General features: G+C 35.3%; 1 protein-coding gene across 2 annotated transcripts; it reads left to right on the top strand.

Annotated features, from left to right (window-relative positions):
• The first annotated feature begins 212 nt into the window (after window positions 1-212).
• On the top strand, window positions 213-13,642 carry LOC136989801 (uncharacterized). Of its 2 annotated transcripts, XR_010882959.1 has the most exons (4): window positions 213-392; window positions 887-982; window positions 1,065-1,524; window positions 13,292-13,642. XR_010882959.1 is itself a non-coding variant. In XM_067288077.1 (3 exons), exons 1-3 carry the CDS (start codon window positions 304-306, stop codon window positions 1,381-1,383), a joined length of 504 nt encoding a protein of 167 aa, XP_067144178.1. In that variant the 5' UTR covers window positions 213-303; the 3' UTR covers window positions 1,384-3,874. The 2 variants fall into 2 exon arrangements, 1 of the variants encoding a protein (XP_067144178.1); XM_067288077.1 differs by lacking the exon at window positions 13,292-13,642 and having other exon boundaries at window positions 1,065-3,874.
• Window positions 13,643-22,743: the final 9,101 nt, after the last annotated feature.

Below are 22,743 nucleotides of genomic sequence, written 5' to 3'. Positions count from 1 at the left end.
TATTAAAGTAGCTAATTACGTAATTTTTCAAGATTATTCGTTCTAGGAGTGTCTAGTAATCAAAACGTAGACGGGGGCGCGGGATCGGTGAAATTACGCGTTATCGTCACGTACACAACTGGTGTACTAAGGGTAATCGATAGAGTAAAAGCATCAACATTGGTAAATGTACATCGACGGTTTAACTCCATTCAGAGAGGTAGAGCCGTCAGGTGAAGACAGTCGCACTGCGGCTCCACCGTCTCTTTATTGATCAGAAACAACGTAGTAAACATAGAAGAGACGTTAAACCCGACTTTCGGTATGGATTGGTTAGCGACAAATCATCAAGTATTGGGCGACAAGTCGTCTACCAATTTGAGGAAAGGTTATCGTGTCGGAGACTTAAGCAAGTAAGTAATAATATATACAAAATCAGCGCCATCTATATATGCCATCTACTTCTTACGTACGTACTCCATATGGTATTGAGATGTTTAAAACTGTTCCGTTATACATTTCAGCGATGTGAATTTTATATTAATTCGTTCTTTAATATTTGCTATTTCGTCGTTCGTCTACCGGTTCGTTTCTTTATTAATTTAAGAAAATTAATAATAATTTTTATCAATTCGGACGTAGCCATGTAGGATCATCTTTCAGATGTTTATGATTTTTTAAAAAATGCTGACTAAACCATTTTTTAGTGTTTTGCGCTTAAAATCATTATTATTATTCTAAATTGTGAATTAAATATTCATAAAATTAATTATTATTAATAAGAAGATTTTTATATAATTAGGTAAAATAATTGTCTTTATTTATTAAGCGGTCGTAATTTCTAATTAATTTTTATTAAAAAAAGTGCTGCCATCTAGTGTATAATTTACCCTTCACCCGTTCACAGGAATAGAGATCCCGATAATAGCAATACACCCTTATTACATGATCAAACCGTTTTGGAAAAGGAGATAAAATGCGGTAAAGGAAGCAGCCAAACAAGGTTTGTTAATAAATAAAATAAAGAACAACAATTTTTTTAAACGAATTTTTTTGAAGAGGAAAAAAAATCTTTCCCGTTTCAGATCGCCTAATAAATCAAATATGGAGAATCAAAGCGAGGATAAATTAATTAACGACGAGTGGACCGAAATGGCACTTTCCCCACGACGCAGTGCGAACGCCAAAACACCTAGTAAATCCAAAAGGGGTGGTCCTGGCAGATCTCCTCTTCTATCGCGAGAATGGAAAGGACAGGAGAGCGAACGTCTATTGATCGATTATCGCGACGAACAGGGAGCGATGGGGGAGAGCGACGATGACGTATGGGATCCAGGTTGGGATGATCTAGAACAGGAAACGCCCACTAAAGGCTACCGGCGCATCAATACAAAGCGTAATTAACCCCCTACAGTTCCTCCTTTACCGTCTCCTATTCTAAACACTCCCATTACGATCTTTCCATCCCCTCTCCTCCTAGTTAAACTTCTATGAAGCTGGACTTCAAAACCCCGTCGAAATAGCGAAAAAAAGTCACACGAAAAGGTAATATTTATCATATAGCGAGCACGTGAGTGGAAGATATCCATCAAAAAAATTTATATATATATATATAAATCGCACGATTTAGATAGTTAAAAATAGTTAAAACAGCAGCTGGTTTGCATTTTTAGATTTTTAATGACTGAAAACAGCAACTGATTTTACTTTTTAAATATATCCAATTAAAATATTTTATGTATTTATTTTTTTTTAATTCTAAAAATATATATTTATTTATTTTCTCCTCATTCTCTTTATTGCATTCGCTAGAAAATTAAAAAAGTGAAATAATAATTAATTTAATTTTAACTCCCCGATCACGTGACGTGCCCGAAGCTCTCCCTGGCGGTCACGTGGCTCGCTTTTAATTTTAATCGACACATTTCTCTTTTATTACGTTGTCGCTTCATCAAGAGATTTTTAAAATTTATTTTTTAATGTTTTTTTTAATATTATTATTAAAATACTCAATTTATATATAATCGAATCTCTTATTATTTAAAATTTTTCTAATAAAATAATTACGAATTCTTCCATATTTCTATTTAATTTTCTAGGAACGCACATGGGCATAATTTAATTAAAGTAAATTAAAGAGAGAAATTGTTTTATAAAAATGCCAAAATAATTTCCATTTAATTTATTTTGCTTTTTTAAAACAATTTAAATGAAAAAAAATGAAAAAATTAAATAAAAGGAAACGGAAATGATGGAACTATTGCGATTTTTTTAGGAAGCAATCTCCATCCTACTGCAAGTAAAGCAATAAAAATATATATATATATCAATAAAATATATTTTAAATATATTAAAATGATGGTAAATAATAAAGGATTTAGGATTAAAAAAAAACTTTAAAAAATTAATTAATCCTCTTTTTAAATAGAGTGGTTAAGATGGATCGATTGTTGAGGTTTTTTTTTTATAGAAGAAAGGTTCGAAAACTTTACCAAGTTTTCCTTATTTGTAAAGGAAAATTTTAAAAAGTCTCTTTTATACACACATCAAAAATTTATAAGGATAAAGTCATTTAGATTTATCTTTTTCATGATAAATAATAAAAATAAAAACAAGCCTGTGCCATTACTGATGCGAGTCTAGGATCTAGTCATGAAACGAAAACAGAAAAAAACATTTTTTAAATAGGGAGATAATTATCACAATTCAAATTTTATATATATGTAAAATAACAGTATTTGTCACGATATTCATGCTTTATCATAATTCTGGAGCACATTTGTTAACGCTATATACAATTTTCACTTGGATATATATATATATATATTCCACACCAACTTCTCAATGATTTTCCCAATACAATATTACGTTAACGGGAATACGAGTTCGCGAGCTACTGGTTGAGAAGATTACCAGAATCTAGTCTTTAAGTGTATGTGTCGTATACTATTTATTAAAATATGTATATATATATATATATATATATATATATAATTTTGAGTTTATATCCGTATTTATTTTTGATGTGTGTGTAAATATATATATATACATATATGAATTTATAAATAGCTTTCGAAATTATGCGAAAAGACAATTACTTTGTTTTCTTTTTGCAGTTGTCTCTTATTGTAAATGCACTACAGTTAATGGTTCTAGATTAGCCAAATTCTCAACCTTACTCGATCTAGGGGTTTCTATCGAATCATTTGTTAAGATAAATAAACGATTCTAGGATCCCGTGGGCTACAGATTAGATCCCGTGGGCTACAGATTGAGAAACGTGGCTTCTTAGATGAATTTATTGTTAAATAAAACAAGATGCTTCCATCAATTATTATTATTATTATTATAGAAAAATTGATGTTGTTTTAATCGATTAAAATAGTGTTTTTATGGACGCGAAAATACTATATATATATACATAATAAATAAATCGATGTACAAGATTTGTTGTTGGAAGATTATAATAAAGATCTGACTTTTCATTTGTGTAATTGTTTTCCTTTCTATACTATTGTCGCTATTTAAATTCTTTATACAGTCGGACCTCCAACGATGGTCATTTTTCAGAAAATTTTTCTATTCTTTTTAACAAAAAATGCTTAAAATACAAACTCCAAACAACGGCCATTTTTATGTTCTTATCAGTGGCCGTGTTCAGAGGTTCGATATTATACATAAAGCGTGAATATCGTGAAATATATTTTATCATTTTCTGGAAAAATTTTTGTGTGCCGGTACAATTATAACTTAGTATTAGGGATTGCAATCCAGCAGTGTTTTGAATCCAGCTGGATTTTTGCTGGATTGAAATTATTCCAGCTGGATCCAGCGCGGATCCAGCGTGGATGTATTTTTGCTGCAATAAAGTGTTATCTGTCTATCTATCCTGCAATTTATGTTTTGTTTTTTTAATGAAATAAAACATTTTAAAAAAATACTTAAGAAGCTTTTATTATTTAGACTGGTCACTATAAATCAGTAAAACTTCTTACACATTTAGGTAGTAAACTTAAGTTTGGTTCGGTTTAACACTTGAGATAGAGATAATTAACTTTAAATGTTTAGTTAGATTATAATTATAATGTAATCTTTAAGTTAAATAATAGCAAAGGTAATTCTACTGTTTAATTTATATTAATATATTATAATAATGTAAAGACGGATAATCAGTGGCTAAGTGACTATCAGTCTTACCAGTTTTCATATATAGGCTCTACATATTAGTCTGTAGTTATTTATAAGTACAGTATATAAAACTATGTACTGGAAGTAGAATAAGTTAAATAAACTACACCTTTATCAATCCAGCAAAATTTAATAAAATAATAACGTTTTCAATCGTTTTTAACGATCTTCCTCGGTTACAAAAAAAATAGAACATTAAATATAAAACATAAAATGTGTTCGGAATAAATATAAAAATTAATGGAAAACGCCCAAACAGACAAAATATAGATAAATAAACAAAATAAATAGCGGAAAAAATATATACAGGGTGTTTTTTTTTTAACTGACGGTACTCAGAGACATCTGTAGAGCAATCTAACAGCCGGACTGTCGCCAAATTTGGGAGAGTGACTAAGGACGACATGGGAAAGAGATTCCGTGACAAAAAAGTAGTATCTAAATTCGCCGGTAGAGGAGGATTTGGCGCTGTTGTAGCGAAAAAGCTACCAGCACTTCACTGAAGAAAGGGTCATCAGTCGCTTTTTTCCACTTGCATGGCCGCCTCGCTCCTCGGATCTAACCCCATGTTACTTTTTCCTGTGGGGTTACTTAAAGTCCAAGGTCTATCTTGGTAGTGTCCCAAACTAGATGACTTTGAAGGACAACATTTCTCGAACTGTGATGAACATTCCTGCGGACATGTTACGTTGGCCATAGAGAACACGGTGTTCAGGATGCAATGAGTTGTCCAGCAGGACGGTGATCACATTGAAGAAGGGAGAAGGTTATTTGCTGATTAATTAAACTTTCGTTATTACACTGAAACCGCTGTCCGATTATTCATTCGTGTGTTTGTTAATTGCAGCTGGATTTCATGCAGATTCTTAGCTGTTTTGCTACAACAGCGCCAAATCCACCCAACCGGCAAATTTGGGTACTACTTTTTTTGTCACGGAATCTCTTTCCCATGTCGTCCTTAGTCACTCTTCCAAATTTGGCGACAGTCCGGCTGTTAGATTGCTCTACAGATGTCTCTGAGTACCGTCAGTTTAAAAAAAAAAACACCCTGTATATAAAATCCAACGAAACCAGCATTGTCCGTTAATAACAGCATCTCTATGGTTTATACAACCAGTTGTCATGTGCGCCTTGCAGATTTCCAATCTCTAAAGATGTTTGACCGTTTGCCTATTCGTCGTCGTTTTTATAATTGCCGCTTGATCCCATTGGACGTTAACATCATTCTGTCTTGCGTATGATGCCAGGGCAGTGTTGTCAAGGTTCTTACTGATTGTATATTTGTGTTCTTGAGCCTTTGTTTTAAACTGCGCATCGTTGCACCCACATAAACAAGCTTGGAATTGAAACGTTGGTTGTGTAAAGGCACCGAATATATACCCGTTGTTGAATTCCGATCCTCTTTCTTTTTATCGTTTCTTAAAAGTTTGAAAACAGTGGAATTACGTCGGTATACAATACGAAAATTATCAGACCTGGCAGTACATCTATGTATCTTGTTTTAAAAAAATGGGATGTAATTAAGCACTATTATTTTTATATTTATTCCAAACACATTTTATGTTCTGTAGTTAATGTTGCATTTTTTTGTAACTGAAGAAGATCGTTAAAAGCGAATACGTTATTATTTTATTAAATTTTGCTAGATTGATTAAGGTATAGTTTATTTATAAGTAATTTAATTATTAGTGTTAGTAAAGTAGTGAGTAAGTAATTAGTAGCAGTCTAGTAGTTAGCAAAGCGGCAACGCGACGACGTAGACTTTTGTGCAATTATTTAGAAAGTTAATTGAGTATTTGCGGATCCGCAACGCTGGATCCGCAAATACTCAATTAACTTGGATCTGGATCCAAGTTAATTGAGAGTCAAGTGCTGGATCCAGCACTTGGTGCTGGATCCAGCAGGCCGAAGAATGCGCTGGATCCAGCTGGATTGCTGGATGAGGGATCCAGCAATTGCAATCCCTACTTAGTATGCATCCAACTTAACCCTTTTATCTACTTAGTGTTACATATCTTCAAAAGTACACTCGTAATCGTGAAGTTTAAAGATCAAAGCCGGATTTACATTTTATCACAATAAAATTTTTATGCTCTATTATTATATGATCATAAAAATATATTTATTGTACCAAATCTCCAAAAGACAGGTTGCAAATTACAGCGTGTGTAATTTGCAACCTGTCTTTTCTGCTTAGCTGATTTTGCACATAGGATGATTAAAGAATAGAAACATTATATTTATACAAAATTGTTCGCTTTATAAATGAGTCTAGAAGCATGCTCGTGGATCCATTCAGCAGCGTCATTTTCCATAGATCTTGCTTCATTTACTTGTTTGATAAATGACAGAACAGTGTCACAGACCCAAAGAATATGTTCGGAATATTTATTTTTCTTCTTTATGTGACTATAATGTTAATTAAGCTTGTGAATTATTTTCTATTTTTATTTCTATTTTATTTTGTGTTCAGTTAAACAATTATCATTTAATAAGCAGGCCTACATGTATTGTGGTATTGTTTACTGTATCATAATACGTAAGTACCGGTTTACTATTGCTCACCAAATGAATAGATTGAATATAATCTAGTAGGTGCTAATTATGAAGTTTAAAAGAATATTTTAAAAATTAATACTGAATAACAAAACAGCAAGGAAAATTAAGTATACCACTTTCACTTAACCGGTGTTTGAATGATTTTTCCAGAATAAAGTGTACGTTTGTGTAAATTGGAACGAGATGTCACTTCTTACTATCTCAATTTCTACAGCTTTAATATTCGAGCACTCTGGATAATATCAAATTATTTCATTGTCATGTTTGATATTCAAAAAGCATTTTACTTTCCCGGCTGCTATAACGTAACACGAGGAAATATTGTAATCGTGTCGAATTTGACCCTTCTGGTTTTTGCAAATCTCGACGTTTTGAGATCTCCTGTATCTAAAAATGTCAAAAACAAAAAAAAAAGGAAAAACGTTCCGTGCATACGAGCATGTGTGTGTTGGCTTTTATTTCGTTGAATATCTTAAGATAGGGTAAAGATAAAGATTTAAAAAAAAAAAAAAAAACTAAATTTGGTATGGTAACTTATATATAAGAAGCATTGATGCTACTGTATTAAATTTTGGAGTATGGAACACGAAGGGTAGGACTTAATGAAAATTTTACTGTTATGGCATTTACAATATTTTTAAAAACTCATCTCTATCTCTAAACTTAAGCACTTTTATAATAATTAATAATATAAAAGTTATTTTTAATGATATTTCATAACAGCGTGTAATTTTAACTTTCAGCTAGTGTCATGGTATTTTTATTTTTCGGGCTGTTATATATAACAGAGGGAAAGTATGGCAATCAGTCAAAAAATGATCCCCCCCAAGATTTTTGCATTTTTGGACTTAGGACACCTTGAAACGTCGAGAAATGCAAAAATATTTTGGGGTAATTTCTGTATTTATGGATGTTAGAGTGTGTATGTGTGTGTTTATCATGAAGCTCTGAAGCTTAATAACTCCCGTACTTTTGTCGAAAATTTCTGAAATTTTGCAGAGAGGTTTATTTATTAGGGGATTGATTTTATTAAATTTTGGTGATTAAAGGTTGGGGTGGTATTTAACTAAACAAATAAATAATGTTATTAGTAATCGGTGACTCTTCGATATGAAAAATAACCTTTTAATTTAATTGCATATAAAAAGCATTTTAAAATTAACAGGGTGTTAATTTTCACATACGGACCGGAAATTTTGTCCGTTAAATAGAGGTCCGTTAAAATGAGGCTCTAATGTACGTACTTAAAAAGAGGATACGAGTATAAAGTCTCGAAAAGTTTCTACGTTCCTTCATTAAATTATTCAATTCATTCGAAACATTGATGCGATCGATTCGAAAGATATCCTGCATTTAAAATCGTGTCCGAGTAACATCGACGTAATCGTTTTGCGGTGACGTTGTCTTTAGTTAGAACATAATTAGTTAAAACACTGGAGCTGGGGTCGTCTCGAGGCCATCATTATATGTTTTCGATATGATGTCAAAGACAGTGACTGACATCACACGACGGATATGGAAGTTATAAACAGTTCAAATTAAATCATTTTAATTATCACTTCAATAAAGTGAGTGAACTTTGTTCCAATATTGCAAATGTTCAATTTACTTGAAGTCAGAACCATTAACAATTTTATTTTATTTTTGGGTGCTTTTAAGTGACAAGCTGTTAAGTAAGCAAACCAATGGTATAACTCGTTTCGTATGAACCACTGTACTTGGTTTGCTTGCATAGCTGTTGTCACGAGTTAGAAGCACACTTTATTTTTTCTTATTGTTTTTTACAGTAATTTTTTACAAAATATTTGCTATTATAAATACTGTTTAGTTACAGTTTCTAATGACAAACCCTATTAACAAAACGTAAAAATATTATTTGATAATCGCAAGTTGTATTTGATTTTTGAATAAACTTACAGTTCTTATATTTTGAAACAAAATTTTGAATTTTCCACCAATCAATCTCAAAAACATATGAAAGTAATGACTATTTTTAATGTAATCTTTTTGATATTTAAAATCTCTTCCACCTAACTTATTAGATGAATGCATTTGAAATCATAAACCTTGTTATCAGATTGACAATTCAGAGTTTAGAATTACAAGCTGTCTTAAGTTACCAACGAATAGTATATTAAATGAACTAAATTAAATGATTTATAACAATTTAAAAACTTAATAATATAAAGCATCATTTTTATAAGTTTCAAATGATAACAAAATATCGTTTGATTTATCATTTTAATAACGTATGAAATAATTAAAATTTAGTGTAGTATACTTCTATAACACTCAGTAATGGGATAAGAATTATTTTAGCAACGACATTTCAATTCCTGTTAGCCCTCCTCGATTCGATTTGGGCCTGAACTTGACTACAAATGTACTGTACATGAATGTGGAATGGAAATAACTTATATGGAAATGGAATACGAAACTTGGAAGAAATTGTTAAATATTTAATAAATATAAGTTATATTGATAACTTATTCTTATAATATGATGTAATATTCTAGAATATTACATCATATTATAGTTTCCTCTTGTCTTTTAGGATTAGGCTAAAGTTAGCATTAATTAATGCAATACAGGCTAGCTTTAGTCTAAACTATCAAGTTCGAATAGATGCTACAGTTAATTTGTATCTAACAATTGCACAATTTATTCATAGAAATTTAATATGACATTAATTCAATCGAAGTCTGAATCATAAGCTAACTGATTACCGTTCAAAAATTATGCTTAAAATTAATACTAATTTAACTTCATCTGAAAATAAATTTACCGTTTCTGAAATCAAAGTTAAATTTTCTGAAAATTACTTTATTTTTTCTGAAATTGAAATAGAAAAGGTGTGGAGCACCGGTGCCCAAACTTTTCGATTGGCAGAGAAAATTGTAGGTAGGCGGGCTATAAATATTTTGTGTATTCCACATATACTAAAAGTATATATGGAATATATTAATACAAATCATATCATTTATAAGTAATGTGTCATATATGTTTAGGTGGTGATTTGGCCCAGGGCTAGTTTGAAAATTACTGTTCTGGAGGATCATTTGATAAAAGAGTGGTTTATCCTAAATATGATTCGGATGTTGTATAGATTACTCCCCATGGAATTTTGGGATTTTGAGTACAATAAATCGTAAATACGATAACTTTCTTATTTTTCGTTTCCGGTCCAAAAGTAGGGTATCGTTGAACTCGTCTCGATCCCCCGAGTTCAACGATACCCTACTTTTGGACCGGAAACGAAAAATAAGAAAGTTATCGTATTTACGATTTCTTGCCTTTCACAATGCCTTTCACAATGCAAAAATTACAAAACGCGTATCTTCCACCGATCTCCTTAATTTTACTAAGGAATAATCATATCACGGGGTATTGAACGTTATAGTCAGCGCGACCAGAGTTGGCTGTTGGGTTGGTTCATCTTAATGTTCTATAGGACAGATTGATAAAATTCTTGTTTACAAATTAAGAATTTTTAATAAATATAAATATTTCATAGAACATGATAATGCTGATGTAATTAAATAAATTAACCGCTCGACCTCTTTTCAAGACAATGAAGCCCAAGAGAGTATATGTGTATTCATAAACAATTCTTTCGCTCCTAAAGACTAAAAATGAACCAACCCCAAGGGCCAATTCTAGTTGCGCTGACTATACATTATTTTATTAATTAAACGTATAACGCATAAAACAGTGACATAGGTGGTAAGATTCGCTATGCGATACTTAAAAAAAAAAAACCTTGAATTGTTGTTATCTAAAGGGTCGAAATCCTAGCATTACGTAACGTCTTTCTAAATACCCCCACCTCCTTCTAAAATGATGAAGTTTATTTAATATGTATCTGATTAAATGGGAAAACGAATACATATTTTAAAATTTAATGTAGGTATTGGCGCCATCAACCATGTTTTCCTCAGATTGTGATGGGGATGGATCGCACTTCTCTGTGCATCGCAACCGAACCTGTGGTAATTTTAGCTTCGAATGAGAATTCTTGATTGTTTCCGGATGGATTGTGGCATAACATTCGTTCACCGTACGCCACCATCTCTGCACAGCAACCCCCGATTTCCACATCTCATAACGTACAGCAATCTGTACTCGCTCCTGAACAGACAAGTGGTCCACTGTTATTATTGCCACAGCGCGTGCAGCCTCTCTCGGTCTCGTCCCACATTACCGATCGGAAATTATAAAATTCCATTGATTGGTGTACATGAAAATATAAATTTTATTATGATCGCATTACTTTTACAAAAATTATAGCGATCTCTCAATGTCTAGTTACTTTCCACTTGCCCAGTGTGTCTATATATATATATATAAAACTGTATGTATATATATTAGGTCGAATTTTTAAAAGATCGCTTTAACTCAAAACCGAAATCGAAAGAATCCAAAATCTTGTAAGTCATTCTATAGCTATTTAGGCGGAATATTCAATTCTATGTTCTAATCAGTAATTGTTGGAACGTTTCGTTTTCTATTAATTTTTCCAAAGATTCGAACTATTAGTGATACTTTATAGCGCGACGTTCGTTCAAATACCGCATGTAAATCCTGCTTCGATTTCCTTCACGATATACAGTCAAACCTGTTTTTATGCACTCTTTTTATGTGCGATTTTTATTTGTGCGATTTTTTTAATGCGAATTTTTTAATTTGTGCGGTATAGTTGGCGACTAGTCTCGTGCGATTCGTCATGTCTCACGTTGACTTATTATAGCTAAATAAACTTATTATAGCATAAATGCACTTATTATAGTAATATTATTGCATGAATATGCGAAAAATGAAATAATTTACTTTTTAAGTCAACAAAACACCACCTGGACAAAAATATGTAAAACAGACGATAGACCAGACGATGCAGTCAAGTGCTGACATCTGTTGTCAATAAATTCTATTTCGTACGGTTTTGAGTTATTTTCTATGTGAGACTTTTTTTATGCGGTCCCTATTGACCGCATAAAAAAATTATTTTTTTTTAATTGTGTTGCGAAAACTATTATTTACAGCCATTCGTGAAGTTTCGTGAGATTTTTTTTAATGCGTTTTTTTTAATGCGGTCCCTATCCCCCGCATAAAAACAGGTTTGACTGTATTTAGTCTTCCTGTACCTAAATCTAAAGGTGTAAGCAAAAAAGTCCTTATAGAAAGCAAGAATAAAAGGAATGTCATAGAAAATTTAAATGGTGGAACTTTCATTTCAATGAAATGAAAGCTTTACCATAAAAATTACTTCGAAGTTACAATGCAATAAACAGATTTTAAATTTAGGAAGCCAGAGTTATAATGTATATTTGTTTTATTAAATTAGTACTTACAAACTCTTGCATTAATAGTATGTTATGCAATTAGTTTATAATACAGGCGATTATGGCATGAATGGAAGTTTGGCACACGAGCGGAGCGAGTGGGCCAATTTCTATGAATGCCATAATCGCTAATAATAAACGAATTGTCATACGGTATTTTGAGGTTAGACTACACCTATAGCACTATACTTATGGAAATCAAAATTATGTATAAACACAATGTTTGTGTCAACCGTGCCATAAAGCCGTGCCATAAAACTTTTATGGCAAATATATTAATAAACATATTACATTCATATGCTTATGTCACATATATTAATATAAATATTATTAATATTACAGAGGCATCTGGTCAGGGGCGCCCGTATATTGAGGAACATGTCTCCCTTTTTGTCTGTGTTGCCCTTTTCTTAATCTCTAAGAGAGACTAAATTTCATTATCAACAAACAAAAGAAAATTCATGACTTCTAACTTATTCTACCAATAAAAAATAAACTAATAAACGATATTTGTCTATTGTCTCATGAAACTTCATCGTACTGTACGTTGACCGAAACTTGGCCCGATTGTAATCAATGCTACTTTGTAGGAGCGTTGATTCGACGTTATCATAGTTTGAAGCTTTTTGCATAATGTATAATGACTATTTTTATAGCTTGTGCCCCCTTTCGTAGTCTGCTAGCACCGCTACATCTGCTTATGATTGAACAATATCATCATCATTGTCAGCCTGTCTCGATCCTCTTCTGGACGAAGATCTTTTCTAAAATTCTTCTTCTCGTAGTATTGCCTTAGTTGTCTATTCTTTCCCTGTAAACCAGTGATTCTCAAAGTGGGGGTCGCGACCCCCAAGGGGGTCGTGAAAAATATTTGGGGGGTCGCTGAAAAATTGATGCCAGATCAATTTTTTCAAATATTTTATAAATTTACTATGGATTCATGTTTAGAAATAATAGAAATAAAAAATATATAAAATAATTTTTACTTAAATTGCACATATAAATAATAAAAATAATATAAATATTTAAATACGAGCCTAACCCTCTCCCTCCGGGATGTTTTTTGACACATACTTATTCTTCGGGGGTCCTTTGAAATTTTTTAGTGCATAAGGGGTGTCGCGGTCCAAAAAGTTTGAGAAACACTGCTGTAAACAATATATTAACAATTACTGGTCGGAACAAGTGAATTACGCACTTTATTGAACTTCAATTTTTAATTGCAGAGCTATAAATTCCTACTGGAGTCTGTATGTCTGCCCTTCCTTAATCTCGAGGACGGAGTTAGATAGATGAAAGTCGAGACCAGATATGGAAAGTTTAGGAGCCGAGGAGGCTTTGATTAACTATATACCCACTTCTGATTTGAACCGGAAGTCACGTTATTTCAATTCAAAAATTTTCTTTCCAGAACAGAGATCGATAGATGACTGGCATGACTCTCTTGTTAACAGGAAAAGTATGATGTACAGGGGTAAGACACTACTATAATCAAGAGCATTGTGCATCGAGATCTAAAAAATTTCAGCTCGAGATTGTAACGATGTCGCAATAAATAATTGTTCATTTTTATTAAATTCGTTTTAATTTAGAAAAATTTAGCACTTTTAGTAAAATTATCGAATATTTTAATAACATTTATTATTAATTTAGTTTTACAACTGAAAATCGATTAAAAAAAGAACATTTCGAAGGAGATCCGAATCTCGAATCTTACGCGTATTCAAAGGCATATTCGCCTTTCGCCAAACTATTTGCTGAAATGCTTGTCATTTGCCCAGCACATACGACAAATAATCGAATGTTAAACATTCGATTATTTGTCGTGTCGATTCGTTGCGGGTAGACGAATGTTCGTCCGAGATATATGAACAATTCTCAAACAATAATTTGTGCCGTTGCTTTTGTAGTTAAGAGTAGTTCAAATCTATGACTTATCTCTTTTGCTTCTATTCCCTTTTTTAAAATCTCAAAATGTAATTGGTTCAAACACCGTTATTTCATGGAAAGTATCACATTCACAGACTCCAAAAATATTACCCAAGCAACAACTTTATTTCACCCAGATGCATTTCGGAAAATACAATATTTCCCTTGTTTAAAGGCACAAACTTTTTCGATGCTCTCTCACAATTTTTCAATTTTTCCACTGTTTTGACTGATTTCATATTAAAAACTTTTTCCTGTGTTCTTTTCGTTAACCATGATTCATTATTCACAGTCCTTACCGTCATTAACTTCTTTCGTTGCTTTCCTCCTCATTCACCAACACTCCCACGGCAACATGTTGATTGGCTAGTATTTTTTGACTCTGTGGATGTGATAATTCCTAGAAAATAACGGTGAAAAAAAAGCATAAAAGAAAAAGATAGTGAATAGTATCACTTTCACCAATGCAGAAGAATGTAAACGTGAAAAATAAAGAAGTTTTAGCTAAACTCTGACCAAGTGCCGAATCTATCGGGCTAGAAAAGCCCGATAGAATTCGGCATTTGGTTGGAGTTTAGCTTTATAGTATATAGCAGGGGTGGCCAACAAGTCGATCGCGATCGACCGGTCGATCGCCAAGCCAATTTTGGTCGATCGCTAGCGATGTCTTGACTTAATGTATTATATTTGTAACCGAACGCAACTGTATGCATGCAGTTATGACTCGACTCATAAGCAGTGAGTGCACTTCGTACTGAAACAGTGTATAAACATAGTATGTATTTCACACCCCCCTCGCCACTTAGACTATGCCTATGACAACAAGTCGATCGCGACACATTTTTACGATAAAAAGTAGATCTTATGTGCACAAAAGTTGGCCACCCCTGGTATATAGGGTCTAGCGATGCTATTTATATAGAAAATATTTTTTTTAAAGAACACGATAAAACTGTTTTGCAAGAAAGGACTAGAGAAAATAAATATCTAAACTATAAACCAAATTAAAAAATAAACTAAATTGTGGTCTGAAGACCACGTGTTCTGTTACCTAACCGACTCGTAACCAACCCCTTGGGTGGTTCACAGTGTAAAGAAGGGAGAGGCACTCATAGCGTAAAAGCTTCCTGTTGTAAAAGTTAATGGGAGAAGGGGAGATATGTGGTCCAAAGATCACGTGTTCTATTGCGTGATCCTTGGGTGGGCCGCAGGGTAAAGAAAGGATGGGCCGCGTTTTCGGAAGAAAAACAGAGAGGGGGAAGGAGATCGCGCATGCTCAAGGAAGAAGAAGGACTTTTTCGGAAGAAAGAAGAGAGAGTAGACGTGTAGACGGTAGAGTCGCGAGATTGTTTTTTTTGTGTGTGTTGTTTCTTTTGTTTTAGTGTCTGTTATAGCGAAGGGACAGAGTAGTGATTGGAAGGACTGAAATAAACTTTAAGTTCCTTGCATTGGAGTCATAGAGTGAGTGATTTATTTCATTGAAGTTTCTTTTCATTTTGTTCCTGCACGGGGAATACTCTAAAGATCGAGTACTTCCCCACATAATTGGCGTCCGCGACAGGATATGCTCTCAAGACTCCATTTTCACACCAAGTTATAGTAGTTCAGGTTGTGAAAACACGATCAACGAAAATGGAATCCGAAACCCAGGTTAGTTCAGCAGAACAGTCGGCGATGTGTCCACCGTTAATTGCCGGATACCTCGGAATGGTCCCCACATTCACAGGGACACCATCAGACATGATTTCGATTAGAGAATTTTTCTTACAATTTGAAAACGTTGCTAAGCTAGCCGCATGGAGAAAGTCGGATTACCTTACAATAGCCAGTGCTAGGTTAAAAGGGAAACCTCTAACTTTTCTTAATGAGGCCCGGGCTATGTATGGAGAAGACTATGATAAAATAAGGGAAAGAATCATTAGAAAATTTCAACAGTGTGTGAAGGACGGCGGAGAGGCTTTAAGACAATATACAGGTATTAGACAACGGAAAGAAGAAGATCTATGGGAGTTCCGTGTTCGCTTATGCGAAGCGGTTGACCAAGTGATCGAGGCTAATCCACATCTTGAACCTAACAAAGGACAATTACTTTTGGATCAATTTATTAGGGGCTTAGATATTCGTTTACGTCGTGAAGTACTGAACCATCAACCCGTATCGTTTGATAAAGCAGTCGGACTGGCAGAGAAGGCTAATGAGATCGAGCAAAGGTTTTTTCGTAAAGAGAACACGTGTTACGTTAATATGGCAGAAACCACCACAAAAACTGAGGAGGATATCACCAACAATAAGGGAGCAGGTGAACACAAGGGAGGCAATTTGAGAGAAACCGTAGAGAAGCTTGTAAGACAGGTGGAAGAACTTTCGGAGAACATGAGTCGAATGACAACCATTAACAGAAAAGACCAGATACGAGAAGCAGCAGACTATGTGTGTTACGCTTGTGGTTATCCGGGACATATTGCACGTAACTGCCCGACAAAAACAAAACAACAGTTAAACTAACAAGGGCTTGCAATAGTGGCCAGGATTGCAGGCTCAGCCATGTTTGTAAGCTGGCTCTGAACATAAGACAAAACACTAATGGTTTACCGGTATGCGGAGGAGCAATTGGGACGACGAAGGTCCGATTTCTCATCGATACAGGGTCGGAAAGGTCGTTAATGAATCTTGACACAGTAAAGATGCTACTAGACGGAGATAATTGCGAGATAGTCAACGAAACCCTATCGGTGAAGGGAATAAGTGGACCGTCTGTAACTTGTGAACCCGTAATTTGTATGAAACTCTCATGTGGTGGCAAGATCATAAAACAGAAGTTTGGGAGCGTCAAAGCAAATACGTTTGTTGATTATGACGCCATTCTTGGAATCGACTTCCTGCGAAAGTGCGAAGTGATATGCAAATTGTTATATAAAATCAGCACATGGACACAGGAAGACAAAAGTAACGAGTGTACGCTCACAGTGATGAGTCATGCCACAAGTACAGTTCCAAAGGGAATAAAAGTGGATCATATCCCTCCTCCCCACCAAAGTAAAATGCTTAACTTGATACATACCTTCTCTTCTTGCTTCTCCTCAAAGCTTGAAAACCTAACAGGAACATCAAAATTTTGCCATGATATCGAGCTATCTGAGTCTAGACCGATAAACACTCGGCAATATAGGATACCCCACATCATGCTTCCCAAGTTGAAAGAGAAAATAAACTCCTACCTGGAGGCTGGAATCATAGAAGAGAGTAATTCTCCTTGGAACTCTCCCATACACATCGTAAACAAAGACGATGGAGACATTAGATTTACGTTGGACTTACGACGGATAAATGACGTAACCATTAGTCAGGACTTCCCTATGATGAGGGTTGATGATATTCTGACACAATTCAGAGGAAGTAAGGTGTTTTCAGTCCTTGATTTGAGCTCGGGGTACTTTCAGATCCCCATCAAGAAGGAGAAAAGGGAGGTTTTTGCTTTCTCCACGCCCTGGGGGAAATATCAACTGTGTCGCATGCCCCAGGGCGGAAAAAACAGTGGTCGTTACTTCCAGAGTGTGATGAATTGCGTCTTGGCTCGTTTCATAGGACATTCGTGCTTTGTATTCCAAGACGACGTTGTCCTATTCTCTAGCGACTTAGGCGAACATATATCACTCATCCATAAAGTTATGGAGGCCATAGATAAGGCAGAACTAAAATTAAATCCAGAGAAGTGTAAATTTTGTGTTCCTGAGATAAGATACTTAGGCCACATCATAAACGGAAAGGGAATCAAACCTGATCCTGAGAACGTCAAAGCGATAACGGACGTACCGGCGCCATCTCGCACAAAGGACGTTAGAGCATTCCTCGGAATGGTCAATTATTACCGACCATTTATTCAAAATCTCGCCCATATAGTACAGCCCTTAACCGACTTAACTAAAAAGGGAGCGAAATTCGATTGGAATTATAAATGTGAAAAGAGTTTTAAGAGAATTAAAGAAATGTTACTTAACACCCAAACGTTGGGGCATCCTGATTTTGGGAGCGAATTCCTTTTGAGTACCGATGCCAGCGAGGGATGCATAGGGGCAGTGTTGAACCAGAGGGTGGGGGAGAAGGAACATGTCAGCCCAATAGGATTTTATAGTAAGAAGCTGCAAGGGAACGAGAGGATGTACTCGACTGTGGAAAAGGAATGCCTGGCCATCGTCCTAGCATTACGTCATTTTAGATATCTTGTACTTGGACGCCCGGTGATTGTTTACTCCGATCATAAACCACTAGTATTTCTACAACATATGCAGAATCACAACCGACGCCTAATGCGATGGGCCATGGAATTGAGCGAATATGATCTAACTTTGGCTCATGTAAAAGGAAAAGAGAACGTGGTTGCGGATTTTCTCTCAAGGGTTCACAGTGATGTGATTACAAATAATGTGACATCGAATCAGTCTAGACCCATGGAAGAGATTGACAAACTCATAATAAAGTCTCAGGACACCGATAAAATTTTCGGTCCAATTAAACGAAAAATTCTTGGGATAGAGAGACCAAACGACACGGTGGATATGCCTATAGAAAATTTCGATATTATCGACAGTGAACTTGTGACGATTAACCAAGTAGATGATGACTGTCGAATGATTAGAAGATGTGTTGGTGAAAGTGCAGTCAATCAAATTATTTCGACACATCATTGTCACCCCCTTGCCGGTCACATGGGAATCGCCAAAACGTTTGCTGCAGTTAAACGCCATTTCTACTTTCCGAAGATGTGGAAAAGGATAGAGGAATTCGTTAGAGTGTGCAAGGTGTGCCAGCGTTATAATCGTCACAAAGGAAAAGCCCCCGTCCAGGATTTCAAAACAGCGTCGCGCCCCATGGTCGAAGTCTCTGTTGATCTTATAGGACCACTCCCAGTAACGGAACGATCAAACCGCTATATACTCGTATTCATTGATTTATTCTCAAGATATGCTGAAGCCGTGGCCATCCCCTCCCAAGATGCAAACACAATCGCCGAGGCATTCTTTTGCAATTTCGTCTGTCGATTCGGGTGCCCGACCGTACTAATATCGGATCGAGGACCGAATTTGACATCTAGTACGATGGAGGAAGTGTGCCGAATGTTAGAGGTCAAACGAAGAGTGACGACCGCATACCGTCCCACGTCTAATGGCCTCATCGAACGGTTTAATAAAACAATTGTTGAAATTATCGCCCGCATATCAGATGGGGATAATCGTAATTGGGATACCCACCTCCCAGCAGCCATGTTCGCGTATAGAAACGCTGTAAATTCAGCCACAGGTGAGACGCCCAATTTTTTAATTTACGGTTTTGACCCCCGTTTCCCTAATGGTGACAAGATAGACAGAGTCGAGTGGAACCAGAACATAGAAAGTTACCGCTCAGATCTCGTGGAGAGACTCGAGACTGCGCATAAAATAGCGCGCGCTCTGAGTGACGAGAGCAAAAGAATGAGTCGGGAATATTGGAATAGACACCGCTCTCTCCGAAAATTTGAAGTAGGAGAATTAGTTTGGCTAGCACGACCTCTTCATGATCCTACAAAACGAAAATTCTCTGCAAAGTATTTGGAGCCTTTCCGCATAGTTGATAGGATAAACGAAGTGAACGTAAGAATAAGGGGATGTAAGGATGGGGATGACCAAACAGTCCACATTGACCGGCTCAAGAGGTATGTTGGTCCCGAGAGCAAATTGGCTAATCTTAGAAAAAAGAAAGGACGTACGCCACGAAAATTACCAGTCAGAGCTGACGAGATACGAGATAACGAAGAGGAGGAACAAATCGAGCGTAGGGCATATAGACAAAGGGAAACTGTTCTACCAGAAAATGATGAGAATTATAAAGATCAAGGTGAGAGAATACCTCAAACTGAAGATAGTTTGAGTGACGGGTACAACTTGAGAAGGCGTCAAATTGACTTCCGTGCATTGAGTCGTGGAAACTACAATTAGATATTAAACTTTGTAAAGATACAAAATGTAGCATATCGGTGAGCCCAACATTACTTATAGTGTAAGAAAAAAAAAAAAAAATATTCCGTTTGTTGTTGTTGTAAAAGTTAATGGGAGAAGGGGAGATATGTGGTCCAAAGATCACGTGTTCTATTGCGTGATCCTTGGGTGGGCCGCAGGGTAAAGAAAGGATGGGCCGCGTTTTCGGAAGAAAAACAGAGAGGGGGAAGGAGATCGCGCATGCTCAAGGAAGAAGAAGGACTTTTTCGGAAGAAAGAAGAGAGAGTAGACGTGTAGACGGTAGAGTCGCGAGATTGTTTTTTTTGTGTGTGTTGTTTCTTTTGTTTTAGTGTCTGTTATAGCGAAGGGACAGAGTAGTGATTGGAAGGACTGAAATAAACTTTAAGTTCCTTGCATTGGAGTCATAGAGTGAGTGATTTATTTCATTGAAGTTTCTTTTCATTTTGTTCCTGCACGGGGAATACTCTAAAGATCGAGTACTTCCCCACAAAATTCTAAAAAAACGATAAGATTTAGTTTTCAAAAGACTAAAATGAAAACATTGATGACCTAATCCACACATTCGCTATTCGCCGAATGCCGAATAGTATGGATGGACAACTCAAATACGTGAAGGCGAATATTCGTATCCTTTGATTCAGCACAATTTACCGACAAGAATCGGGAAACGGTGAATACCGAACATTCATCACGAGTAAATCGTTCACAGTATTTGGTTTTTGGTTTTTACGGCGGGATGGCCGAGCGGTCAAGGTGGCAGTCTACCGCTCTGGGGACCCGAAATCCGCTCTGGGGACCCGGAATCGAATCCGGACGGGTCGAAAAATCCCCAGAAATTTGTCGGGTCCCGTCCCTCACCACCCGCTCGTCCCATTGTGGGCTTGCTAAAAGAGGCCGTCTTAGTGTTCACCAACCAGATAGAGTTAAAAAAGTATTCAGTATTCATCAAATGTTTGTCTGGTATTCAGTTAATATCGAATGTGTGGATAGGCCCTTACGCAAAAAATCTTATCAATTGCTGTCCGAAACATACTGCAAATGAGTTAAAACATCATAATTCATAGTAAGTTGTTTTAATTCGTTAAATTATAATATAAATTCTATTTATTTAATTTACTTTTTTCAATTAATAAGATGATTGTTGGCAAAGTTGAATTATTCAAAGTTTTTTTTTTGCTCTTTTTGCCTTGTGGGCACTAAGAGGACCTCTTTTAGCAAGCCCATTATGGATTCGGCCAGGCCCACAATGGGGCGGCCGACATATCCGATCGGATCACCGTTTCGGGAGGGGGACCCGGGATCGAAAAATCCCCAGGAATTTTTCGATCCCGGGTCCCCAAAGCGGCAGGTTGCCACCTTGATCCGGCCGAAATTATTCGAAGTAATTAAATATCGATTTTAGAATTAATGCAAATAATAACGTTTTTAATCAGTTTATAATTATTAGACAGCATAATTCAATCTTAAATCTATTAATAAACAACAAATAAAAAATATATTATGTTAAAAAAACAATAGGGTTGGCAACGAAAACTTACCATAACAACAGCAGCGTCAAATATGACAGAACAAACGTAAAATTTTAAAATTGTTATTCTTCTATCCAACAGTATGACTAGAAGCAATCTGTGTTTATTTGTGTAATCAAAACAAGAGAAATCGACTATTTAATCAACAAACAGTTTAATGCTGACGAAAATTTTGAATAATTGGTAAATGTTCTAAAAATGAAAATTAAATTTAAATGTTAAAGATTCAATTTTCTATATTTTGTGTACTTATAATAAGTTTGTTTATTTTGGCATTATCTAATATAAGCCTGTAAAAATGAACCTTTTGGTAGCTCGTTTACAAATCAGCTATCTAAAAGGTTCATCATATTCACTGATACCTCGGTTTTCGTCGATAATTCTTCCGAAAACAATCGGCGAAATCCGAAACCGACCAAAACCGAGGCATTTATTTCCATATGAATCAATGTAAATCCAATTAATTCGTTCTAGACACTACAAAATACATACCAACAACACATTTTATAGAGAATTAATATAGCGTTAAATACTAAAAGAAATAAGAAATTAACATAAAAGACTAATTAGCATAAAGATAAAAGCATTAAGATTAACAATAAGATAATTAGCATTAAGATGAAAGCAATAGAATTGTTTGGCTAGACATGCGGGGTAATGTCTTGTCTTGTAGAAGCTAGTTGGACATGACCTAGCCTATATCGCCCTGTGATAAAGTGTGATGTAATTGTCATGTAATAGCAGTTGTATGTGTTTATGATGGTTGTATCGATGGGAATAAAGTCTTCTGGGAAATCCATTTAAGGGTAACTGGCCCCTATTCAGGCATTACAGATGTGGAGAAAACCCGGAAAACTTCATGTAACCAGCCCACCCTGGCGAAGCGTGAATCCACAACCGAACTCCCAGTGTTCAGGGAATGGAAACTTTGGCCAATGGTGGGCCATCGTGGGGTAATGCTCACACAATGAGAAATAATGTCACACTAAGCCGGAAAACACGTGGGTCGCCCTTTGTTTTCACAAAATTAACAGCGATATCACTTGGGCCTGCCGACGAAATCTGAGGCAATTGATGAAAACCGAGACAAATTTTTTGCGAAAAAAATTGATGAAAACTGAAACCAACAATAACCGAAGTCAATGAAAACTGAGGTATTACTGTATTTACAAACAGGATGAGGATGAGAAGTCTAAAGCATGAATGAAAATCATTGTTTCACAATCT

This window comes from Centruroides vittatus, unplaced genomic scaffold (genome assembly GCF_030686945.1).
Source record: "Centruroides vittatus isolate TY-2023 unplaced genomic scaffold, ASM3068694v2 scaffold_769, whole genome shotgun sequence".
Taxonomy (NCBI): Eukaryota; Metazoa; Arthropoda; class Arachnida; order Scorpiones; family Buthidae; genus Centruroides; species Centruroides vittatus.
This window is presented reverse-complemented; position numbering and strand designations above follow the sequence as displayed.

Bases quoted from the DNA above. Each gene is read 5' to 3' on its own strand.
- LOC136989801 (XM_067288077.1), top strand. From the start codon at position 304: ATGGATTGGTTAGCGACAAATCATCAAGTATTGGGCGACAAGTCGTCT. The intron at 393-886 runs GTAAGTAATAAT...ACCCGTTCACAG, and splicing joins CGTGTCGGAGACTTAAGCAA to GAATAGAGATCCCGATAATA. The intron at 983-1,064 runs GTTTGTTAATAA...TTCCCGTTTCAG, and splicing joins AAAGGAAGCAGCCAAACAAG to ATCGCCTAATAAATCAAATA.